Here is an 11651-nt window from a genome sequence, read left to right as displayed (position 1 = left end):
CAAGTTGAGAAGATACCTTAGATATCATTGTAAAGAATATTGATGTATGCATGAATAGTTTAGGTTGTTATGATGATGAAACTAATAAATTATAAACGTGAACAACTAAGAAAATGTTAAAATGCATATGATATCATTGATATCATTTAAGAGTTTATATATTGTTCAATTCTTTTAGGAAACTATAGCACATGACAATCTATATACATTGTTGTAAGTATGATTGTGTTGGATATGAATTGCAAATAATGTTACAAATGACGTGAAAATTAATTAATTTATATTTTTATGGAAACTAAGAAGACTTTTGTTTTATTTATAGTTCTACAGGTTCTGCAGCTAAAGATGATTGATCTCTAAAGTCTACGAAAGAGGATTGTAAAGCGTCTTAGAACCCTATTGGGCTTTGGCAATTGACACTTTTGCAGGGGAAACAAATCTTACAAATTTGAGCTTAAATCTTGAAATCCACTATTCAAGATGTCCAATCTTTTTTCTTTTTTGTGGGGGGTGGGTTGCAGAATATATGCATGCACGCTAACAAAAAAAAGTTCTTACAAGTTTCGAAAAAGATTACTTATTCCTGATTGCGGCCAAACACATAAATGCTTCTTGTTTTCTTAAAACTTGTAGAATCAAAGTCTAATAGTTATAAATTATTTTCCAGAAATCAAATATATTATTAAGTTGTTAGAAAAGAACACCTTGCACGTATATTCATAAGAAATGACTCTGCAGACCGGTGTCAGCTGAAACTCCATAACCAATGTTGGTTACGGATCATTTTGGGGAGAATCTGAAAAGCTTTGGTTTTGTTTTTAGGGTTTCAGCTGAAAGCTGCATTAGAAAGCATCTAATGGATTAGAAGCTGATTTTGGTTGAACTCTGTTACATTAAATATTGACAAGATATTTTAAAAAAGGGTTTTCTTACATACCATAGTTGAGAAAAAATAACTCATAATTCTTTAATAGTTATTATGGACTGGTTTCAGAATAAAGTAGGAATGCTACTTATGGTGCCGCCATCTATTGGGTGTGGCTTCACACCACAATCTATGGCATTTTCAATTATGGGTAGTATATTTTTTATATCTTTTTCCACATGCTTGTATTCCTGCTGTAAAAGAAACTAGTATTCTAGCATTCGTATGTGATCTCCTTTTCAAAGAGTTTGAAAACATGGCTTCGACCATTTGGGTCAAGGCTGAAAACCATAACTAACAGAATCAAAGTTGAGAGATGTTAAAAAACACTGACCTCCCTTTCTAACTCCGGAAGTGATAAGCATGGTAAATTAAAGTAGAGGATGTCATATTAAATATTCTCCATACTGTAGGCAACCTACCCTCATCCAACTGCCGAACCCCATCTGTCCAAGCCCCAAATAAGTAATCTCCAATCCTCCATAACTTTAAGTGGTTACCTATGTTTAAAGTCATGTAAGTAATTGTAAATAGTGGTGTTAAGATCCATATGCTTCTCGCCTCTTGTCGAGTTTGTATTGGATAAGTATCAGGTCCAGGTACCAAGTGGATACCATTATTTATTGAGCCAAACTCCCTTGAGTCCTTAAGATAATTCACTAATGACATAGCTTCAAAGTGCAATTAGTATAATGTATAAGAAATGCAAAATTTATAAAAGTATACATTATATATCTGGTAAGCTATCAGCTCCAGATTGAGTCAGGTTCTTAAGAATTAGCTCCATGCCCTAAATAATTGTATTATTGGGTCCAGTCTGGTCTGGTTCACATGGACATTTGCTAGACCTATACTCAGTTCAAAAAAGTTTTATGCATTAACTTTGGACCCATACTCGACCATAAATTTTTGAGTTTGGCTTGGATATTCTGGTTAGGTCTGTGTTCACGGGTCCAAGTGACTGCCTAACTGTAGAGCATTTATATTATTTCTTGGCGATTAAAAAGAGAGAGTTTACTCGCAGGATATTACCCTGACATGAAGAATTCTAGGCACTCTTCTACTTGTATTTCTATATCGCATGTATTTCTATATTGCATATATTGCTTGGGAATGCCATCTTCTAAGCGTTTCTAGATACTATATTTGGGAGATATATCACATTCTGAGAGGAGATAAACTTGGAGTGTTATGTTGGTTGGTACATTTTAATGTTTATTGACGTGAAATATCAGACTCCTACATATATACACTTAGGGCATGCCTGCTTGCTTGTAAGTGATAGAAGCATCTGAACTTGGGTTTTTAAATGAGTTCTGATCATGTTTGTTTCACAGTGCTGAACTCAAGTTCTGGCTAAGTCTGCTGTTTGGTTTGCAGGAAGTTGCTGCATAGGAAATGTAATTTGGAGACATCAAGATCATCACTAAAATATTATATAAGAATTATCACTTAAATATTGCTTAAATGACTAATTTGTAAGGAGTGAAAGTAGCATTAAGTGCTTTGCTCTGAGAAGTTGCTTTGCTTACCCCCACTCCACTCCCTCATTCTCCTCCCCAGTGCAAAGCCTATTTTAAGGTGAACTGGGAACTTTTCCAGAGTTCGGTTACAGGGAAGCAAACAGTTAGTGCCCACCTCCAACTGAACTCAAGTTAAGGCCCTGCTGTTTCTAGGAAACAAACATGTTCTTACTTGAATTACCTACATAGAGGAAGTAGAGAAAGGAAGATGCTGAAGACATTGGCAAGGCTATTCATATGAAATCCCTAGATTTAACACATCTTGAAAATCTTGGGATTGTAGGATCAATGATTTCATTGTTCCTCATATTATCTCTTCTCCTTGGCTGGTTCCCAACCTTTGTGGAGAGATTGCGTATGGTAACTAGCTTCTCATCCATACAGCTTCTTAAAAGGTTGTGAGCAGTGTCCATTAATTGAGGTTTTGAGATCAACTGAAAACTGAGTTACATATGTTGCTGATAGGTAGGATATTGTATGGACTATGGATTGTAGATAAGGGAATTCAAAGGTCTCCTTTCAAAGTACAGCAGGTGTGACACCCATAAAGGTTTTATTGAGAATGTTGTGAGCCCAATTTCCAAGGAAGTATTGATTTCTAAGAAGATTATGAGTGAAGAATTTTAGTTTGAAATTATAGGTGTTGATTCATGTAGGCGAATTTGTACTATTCATTAGTCTCATGCAAACTAGATGCCTATTAGCTGATTGGGGCAAGTTAAACCCAAGTTGCATTTATTAGCTGTGAATTCTTAGAAATTTTAAACTATTATCTTAATGCTCCATTGAGGATGATGTAATGTCCGGGCCCACAACCTACTAGGCCCAATAGAAAAATAGGCCCAGTTAAGGGTTGGGCCCAAATTTTACTGTAGCCAGTATAATGATTATTATAAAAAAAAAAAAAAATCATACTGTAGCCAGTACGAAGGGATAAGACCGACAGGGAAGGGTGACCCCCACCCCTGCTGGCAGCCGATGCCGGCGCACCGGAGACAGGGGGGACGGCGGCCATTCCCGGAGAGGGGAGGCATGGAACGGATGGGACCTCTCAGAGGGGGGGTCTCATCTTCTAAACCACTATTTAAGTCCCTGCCGGCAACCCTAAGTCGGAGGCCCCCAAGAACACTGAAAGAGAGAGAGTCGAAGCCCTGGAGCCTAAGGCGGAAGAGCCCTGAAGCTCCAAGAGGAAGGAGGGACTACGAGGGGGAGGAACGGCCCAACGGTAACCAGCAAAAATCCAGGTAAGTGGCCCTTAGGTTAAATAATAAAATTTTAGGAGTGGAGATACCCCTCTGTAGGGTATTCTCCCCTCTGTTTCACTGATGAAACAGAGGGGAGGAGACTGGCACAGAGAGAGAGAAGGAGACCGGCACGGGAGAGAAGAACAGGAGGAGGGCCGTGGGCCGGACCCACAGGCTGCGGGCCGGACCAACAGGCCGCGGGCCGGCCTGAGAACGGCCCAAGCCGAGCCCACGCCACCCGGGCCGAGCCCAGCCGGACTCGGCCTGCGGGTGACAGGCCCCGGCCGTGGCTGCCCTAGGGCTGAGGGGCAGCCAAGGGCCGCCGGGTCTGCCGTGCCGGCGACCAACGGGAAAAGAAACTGCTCCGAAGAAAGATATTGGGGTTCCCAATGCTTCTCCACGCCCAACGAGATGCGCCAACTGAATGGAAAAAGGAAAGGGACAAGGGCGGTCATTTTGGAAACCTTCTTTGTATGCTTCGCAAACCCGCTACACTCCGGGCTGGTAGATCTGGCCGGGGAGGGTTCGGTGAAGGTCGGAAGGAGGAGGAGGCGGCAGATCCGGCCGGAGGAGAAGAAGAAGGCCACAGATCTGGCCGGAAGAGAAGAAGGGGAGCCGGAGAAGAGGGCCGGAAGCATGGGCTTCGGTAGAGACAAAGAAGAGAAGAGGGAAAGAGAGGGAGTGACCGAGAGGGGGAAGGCCACAGATCTGGCCGGAGGAGAAGAAGGGGAGCCGGAGGGCCGGCCGGAGGTATGGTTTCGGTGGAGACGACGGAGAGAAAAGAGAGAGAGAGAGAGAGAGAGCGGCCGGATGAGGGAGAGGGGGTCGGAAAGGTGAAGAGGCGGAAGCCTCTGGAAGGGGGGAGAAAGAACCCAATAACGGGTTCGCGGGTCGGATCCGAATCCGAACCCGCAACCCGTTAAGCCCAAAGAAAAAAAAAAAGAAAAAAAAAAGAAAAAGAAAAAGAAAAAAAAAAGAGGGAAAGGGTTTAGCCAAATTTGACTAAACCCGAGCCCAAGCAAATTGGGCTAAGTCTGGACAAGCCAGACTATAAATTAAACCAAAATTAAACCCAATTAAGCTGGGAATTAAGCTTAGTGGCCAATCGGAAGGCCAATTAAGACTTATGAGCCCAGCCAAGACCCCAATACAGAGGAATTAGTCTTGGGCTAAATTTCAGGTAGAAAAGAAAATAATATATTGTTATTATGACAAAAATCCAGGTGACTTAGGACTCGTCACCAGGACGCAGGAGACCTAGGAGAAAGGCGAATCACTGTAAGTAACCTGTCCTAATCCTGTTATGGATCATATTATGTTATTAATGTTTCCTAAGCATTTATTTTAAGTATATATGTTTCATGCCTGATATGTTACAATGCATAAGTAACTTGCATGATCCCAGAAGCTATGGCTATGTATGCGACATGATGATACTGATATTTTAATCATGCATGTAAGTTTATAAAGTCTTAGTTAGCCAAGAGGCACTGTAACGGGCTCAAAGATGCTACTGATCGAATGCAACTGAGCTGGCCTTGCTAGTGGCCGAGAATAACTTCGCTGGCCTTGCTAGTGGCCGAGAATGACTAGCTGGCCCCGCCAGTGGCCGAATGGACTTCGTAGTAGCATCCGAGAGAAAAAGGACCACGGCATGCTGGGGGCACGGTTTCATATGCATATATTATGAAAATTGTTGTGATTTGCACTACTGCTTTGTTTAAATCGCATACTTATTATGCCATGATGATTATTAGATAAACATGCATGTCAGCTTCTCAAAACCCTGATTTACATGTTTAGTCTACTGGTTGATCCGGTAGGATTATGCAGGATTACTTACTGAGCCGTGTAGCTCATATCCGTTTATTTACTTTTTTCTTTCAGATCCTCACCACTGATAGCTGCCAGAGACACGTTAATTTGGTATTAGCGCTTCTTTCTTTTGGGGTAAAGCAAGTATATACTTTTGTGTATATAAACTACGTAGAAGCTCTGTATTTGGGTACTGACCAGCATGTTGTACTAGATGAATACACATGAAAAGATTTGGTTGGTTTGACTACCCTATTTCCCAGGTATGAGGCTGCGTGCTATTGTGGGCGGTAGTCGGCAATAGCACGGCCGTGTCACGGATCTGGATCCGGGGCGTGACATCTAGTGGTATCAGAGCAATAGGTTAACCATGAGTAAAAATTTTAAGCTTTAATAAGGAAATGGGTAGTTAAGTCTCATTTAGTGAGATTCCGCATAACCGGAAAGGAAAGAAAAGATTTTATTGGTCGCATCATCGGTCTGTCACAAAAATTGCTTGACACAAATATTTTGATAGGTGACAAGGAGCAACAAAAAGAAAGATGTTAGGGCTAATACAAAACCATTCTAGGGGCATGATTGTGACAGGTATGGTATCAGAATTTAAGATTTAAGACTACTAAGGATTTTGGTGTTTTGAATCAGAATGCTAGCAAGCCATGCCAAAATAAGAATAAATTATTTTGGAGATTTCTCGATGGAGTAATTTGTATTTTGGATTATGATTAAAGTATATTTTGACTGATATTAAGTGGAGTACTAGCCATGGAATATTAAAGTACATTGTGATTATTTATGTATCAGTATATAGGTGATATTGGAAGTTTAACTTGGTACTGGGTACTGTGGATGATACTTCTAGTTTGAAGTTAATTATTTTGATGGCAGGATAGGGTTTATTCATAAGTTGTTTCAGGCTTGGACAAGGAAAGATATTTTTAATATTCTTCGAGGATAAAATCTGTATGACAAATTATGCAGGCAACTATTATATAGAAAGAAAGTATATTTGAGAAATGAGATCTAAGAGTTTCCCCTTTGTTTACTTGGAATGTGAAATATTAGATCTTTGCAAATTATAATGCAAGATTAATATTTCGATTGGAAGTCATTTAGTAAATTCTGAGAATAATTTTCAATGTTGAAGAATATTTTAGGCTCAAATATTCTACATTGGATAAAGTGCAGTAGTTTGTGATCCTGTGATAAATCAATTAAACAAATATTAGTTGATGTTTTGATAAAAAAAAAAGAGAGAGAATGATGATGACATGGGGTCATTAGGAAATGCGAGTGGAATCAGCAATAGAATTGATACGGGAACATGCCCAATAGCACATGATGTTGCAGGAGTTTGTATTTAGTGATCATGTTTGTAAGATTTGAAATAAATTATTTTATCTCTAATAGAGGGGCAATTATTAAATGCTTTCATTTATCACTAAGAAGCAAGTCTAAATTGTTTTATGAGGAAGGTGAAAAAAAAAAATTATGGATGATAATTCCACATATCATCGTCTAGTGGAAAGAGTACAATAGAAGAAGATTTTTAAATAGAGATCTTACAATAAAAGTATACATCCTTTTCTTTTAACGGGGATGTGAGATCCAGAATCACCTTCTAGCAATGCTAAAGTAGGGCAGATTATTGTTCATGCAATTTAAAGATACCTAATATAAGATTGGGATAGTCACATACCACTGGTGGAATTTGCTTATAACAATAGCTACCATTCCAGTATCCAGATGGCCCCATACGAAGCTCTCTATGGGAGAAGATGCCGATCCCCCTTACACTGGGATGATGTCGGGGAGCGGAAAATGCTAGGACCTGAACTGGTCCAGCACACCAGAGACAAGGTACTACTAATTAAGCAAAGGCTTCAGGCTGCCCAGGATAGACAGAAAAGATGGGCTGACAGAGGAAGAAGGGCCTTGGAATTTTTGGAGGGGAACTTTGTCTTCCTAAAAATTTCACCATCAAAGGGTATTACCCGATTCGGAAGACACGGCAAATTAAGTCCTCGCTACATTGGCCCATTTGAGGTTCTTGCTAGAATAGGCAAAGTTGCCTACAAATTGGCCCTACCTTCAGAGCTATCAGGCGTACACAACGTCTTTCACGTCTCCTTGTTACGGAGGTACGTTCCGGATCCCAGCCATGTGGTGCCACCTGAGCCTCTGCAATTAAATAAAGATTTAACCTATGAGGAGGCTCCCCTGTGCATCATAGACAGAAAAGAGCAAATCCTCCGAAGGCGCACCATTCCCTACGTTAAAGTCCAGTGGACCAACCACACTGAAAGGGAAGCTACCTGGGAATTGGAGGAAGAGATGCGACAACGCTACCCTCAGCTCTTCGAGAACCAAGGTATGTTTAATTTCGAGGACGAAATTTATTTAAGGGGGGAAGAATGTAATGTCCGGGCCCACAACCTACTAGGCCCAATAGAAAAATAGGCCCAGTTAAGGGTTGGGCCCAAATTTTACTGTAGCCAGTATAATGATTATTATAAAAAAAAAAAAAATCATACTGTAGCCAGTACGAAGGGATAAGACCGACAGGGAAGGGTGACCCCCACCCCTGCTGGCAGCCGATGCCGGCGCACCGGAGACGGGGGACGGCGGCCATTCCCGGAGAGGGGAGGCATGGAACGGATGGGACCTCTCAGAGGGGGGGGGGGGTCTCATCTTCTAAACCACTATTTAAGTCCCTGCCGGCAACCCTAAGTCGGAGGCCCCCAAGAACACTGAAAGAGAGAGAGTCGAAGCCCTGGAGCCTAAGGCGGAAGAGCCCTGAAGCTCCAAGAGGAAGGAGGGACTACGAGGGGGAGGAACGGCCCAACGGTAACCAGCAAAAATCCAGGTAAGTGGCCCTTAGGTTAAATAATAAAATTTTAGGAGTGGAGATACCCCTCTGTAGGGTATTCTCCCCTCTGTTTCACTGATGAAACAGAGGGGAGGAGACTGGCACAGAGAGAGAGAAGGAGACCGGCACGGGAGAGAAGAACAGGAGGAGGGCCGTGGGCCGGACCCACAGGCTGCGGGCCGGACCAACAGGCCGCGGGCCGGCCTGAGAACGGCCCAAGCCGAGCCCACGCCACCCGGGCCGAGCCCAGCCGGACTCGGCCTGCGGGTGACAGGCCCCGGCCGTGGCTGCCCTAGGGCTGAGGGGCAGCCAAGGGCCGCCGGGTCTGCCGTGCCGGCGACCAACGCGGCCTCAAGGCCGCCAGCCTCAGCCGAGCCCCAGCCGAGCCCCACCTCTCCGCCGGCCGAGAGGTGGTGGCGAGACTCCCACAAAAAAAAAAAAAAAAAAAAAGAAGAAAACGGAAGAGGAAGAAGAACAAAGTAAAGAAAAAAAAAAGAGGGGGCACTTACCGCGGACCACGGCCTTACCTCGCCGTGGTCGGAGCCGGAGAAGTTCTCCCGGAGGAGATCGGCCTCGATCCCACCTCCCGGCTCTTCTCCTCTCCTCCGGCATCACTTCGAAGGAGAGGGAAAGGGCCGGCCTCCCACCGTCGCCGCCCCGAAGGGGAAGCACCACTCCGGGCTGGTAGATCTGGCCGGGGAGGGTTCGGTGAAGGTCGGAAGGAGGAGGAGGCGGCAGATCCGGCCGGAGGAGAAGAAGAAGGCCACAGATCTGGCCGGAGGAGAAGAAGGGGAGCCGGAGAAGAGGGCCGGAAGCATGGGCTTCGGTAGAGACAAAGAAGAGAAGAGGGAAAGAGAGGGAGTGACCGAGAGGGGGAAGGCCACAGATCTGGCCGGAGGAGAAGAAGGGGAGCCGGAGGGCCGGCCGGAGGTATGGTTTCGGTGGAGACGACGGAGAGAAAAGAGAGAGAGAGAGAGAGAGAGAGAGCGGCCGGATGAGGGAGAGGGGGTCGGGAAGGTGAAGAGGCGGAAGCCTCTGGAAGGGGGGAGAAAGAACCCAATAACGGGTTCGCGGGTCGGATCCGAATCCGAACCCGCAACCCGTTAAGCCCAAAGAAAAAAAAAAGAAAAAAAAAAAAGAAAAAGAAAAAGAAAAAAAAAAAAAAAAAGAGGGAAAGGGTTTAGCCAAATTTGACTAAACCCGAGCCCAAGCAAATTGGGCTAAGTCTGGACAAGCCAGACTATAAATTAAACCAAAATTAAACCCAATTAAGCTGGGAATTAAGCTTAGTGGCCAATCGGAAGGCCAATTAAGACTTATGAGCCCAGCCAAGACCCCAATACAGAGGAATTAGTCTTGGGCTAAATTTCAGGTAGAAAAGAAAATAATATATTGTTATTATGACAAAAATCCAGGTGACTTAGGACTCGTCACCAGGACGCAGGAGACCTAGGAGAAAGGCGAATCACTGTAAGTAACCTGTCCTAATCCTGTTATGGATCATATTATGTTATTAATGTTTCCTAAGCATTTATTTTAAGTATATATGTTTCATGCCTGATATGTTACAATGCATAAGTAACTTGCATGATCCCAGAAGCTATGGCTATGTATGCGACATGATGATACTGATATTTTAATCATGCATGTAAGTTTATAAAGTCTTAGTTAGCCAAGAGGCACTGTAACGGGCTCAAAGATGCTACTGATCGAATGCAACTGAGCTGGCCTTGCTAGTGGCCGAGAATAACTTCGCTGGCCTTGCTAGTGGCCGAGAATGACTAGCTGGCCCCGCCAGTGGCCGAATGGACTTCGTAGTAGCATCCGAGAGAAAAAGGACCACGGCATGCTGGGGGCACGGTTTCATATGCATATATTATGAAAATTGTTGTGATTTGCACTACTGCTTTGTTTAAATCGCATACTTATTATGCCATGATGATTATTAGATAAACATGCATGTCAGCTTCTCAAAACCCTGATTTACATGTTTAGTCTACTGGTTGATCCGGTAGGATTATGCAGGATTACTTACTGAGCCGTGTAGCTCATATCCGTTTATTTACTTTTTTCTTTCAGATCCTCACCACTGATAGCTGCCAGAGACACGTTAATTTGGTATTAGCGCTTCTTTCTTTTGGGGTAAAGCAAGTATATACTTTTGTGTATATAAACTACGTAGAAGCTCTGTATTTGGGTACTGACCAGCATGTTGTACTAGATGAATACACATGAAAAGATTTGGTTGGTTTGACTACCCTATTTCCCAGGTATGAGGCTGCGTGCTATTGTGGGCGGTAGTCGGCAATAGCACGGCCGTGTCACGGATCCGGATCCGGGGCGTGACAGATGAGCCTTGGTGCAATCGTAAGGTTACTCCATGATGACTTGAAGGTCACTAGTCGAAATGTGGAAACTGCCTCTCTATACTCAGGGATAAGGCTGCGTAGGTTTGACTCTTTCTAGATGCCCGCAATGGTGGGGGCCTCAAGCACTTGTCTTCCTCCGTTATTTTAATGCTCCACGGCCACAATCAGATATTGCAAGTATAATATCAAGTATGCCTTCATGTTTTTTATATTCATAGTTTAGTGTTCTTCATGTGCAAGTTGCATTCATTCTGCGCTCTCTCTCACACACGCACACGCGCACACATGCACACACACACTCATGCGTGCACTTATGCATTTATGCATCTTTCCCCCTTCCAAAAGCTCATGTGGGCAGATAAGGCTGAAACAATTTTCTTTTTCTACTTTAGGTGGACATGAGCTTAGCAAAAGCACTGGAAATGCTGGTGCAAGAGTTGCCTGTGGTGGGTTTTCTGGAACTATACATCTCACGCAATGAACTATTTCTCCTTGTTCTGTTCTCCTCAAATGGGAACATTGCTGCTATTCTGGGTTTATATATTGAATTGACCACCTTGCCTGTTTTAACTTACGGAGCCAGTTTCTGTTATTTTCCAGGCATCATTGGACTGCGAGGCCATTTGTGAAGATTACAGGGCCCGTGCACTGCAAACCAACGGCATGTTTCCTTTTCCATGTTCCTTGATGGGAAAACAATAGCGTAAGTCAAATAAGAAAACTTGTGGTTTTTCGGCCTGCATGCCGCAGCATTTATATGAGAAGAACATATATTTGTATGCCACATCTAAGGTTTAATCGTCAAATATATAAACAAAGAACTAAGTAAATATCAGTAGCAAATTATTTCCATTATTACAATACAAACTTCCTGAACTTCATCTAATACTCTCCAATTTGTTATAA

General features: G+C 43.2%; 1 protein-coding gene across 5 annotated transcripts in view; it reads left to right on the top strand.

Moving 5' to 3' along the window:
• Positions 1-11651, top strand: part of LOC103714865 (superoxide dismutase [Cu-Zn]-like) — a 14281-nt gene extending 2630 nt beyond the window's left edge. For 2 of the 5 annotated variants that reach the window (XM_008802300.4, XM_008802301.5), the window contains exons 7-8: positions 11138-11191; positions 11346-11651. In XM_008802300.4, coding sequence (XP_008800522.2) covers positions 11138-11191; positions 11346-11374 — 83 coding nt within the window. In that variant the 3' untranslated portion in view covers positions 11375-11651. Of the gene's footprint in view, positions 3245-5579; positions 10935-11137; positions 11192-11345 lie in introns of all 5 variants that reach the window. The other 3 variants (XR_016398322.1, XR_016398320.1, XR_016398321.1) reach the window with 3 other exon arrangements.

This window comes from Phoenix dactylifera, chromosome 14 (assembly GCF_051530095.1).
Source record: "Phoenix dactylifera cultivar Ajwa chromosome 14, Ajwa_hap1_PhDact_Kaust_v1.1, whole genome shotgun sequence".
NCBI lineage: Eukaryota > Viridiplantae > Streptophyta > Magnoliopsida > Arecales > Arecaceae > Phoenix > Phoenix dactylifera.
Note: the sequence above shows the minus strand (reverse complement) of the source record. Positions and strands in the feature narration are given on the sequence as shown.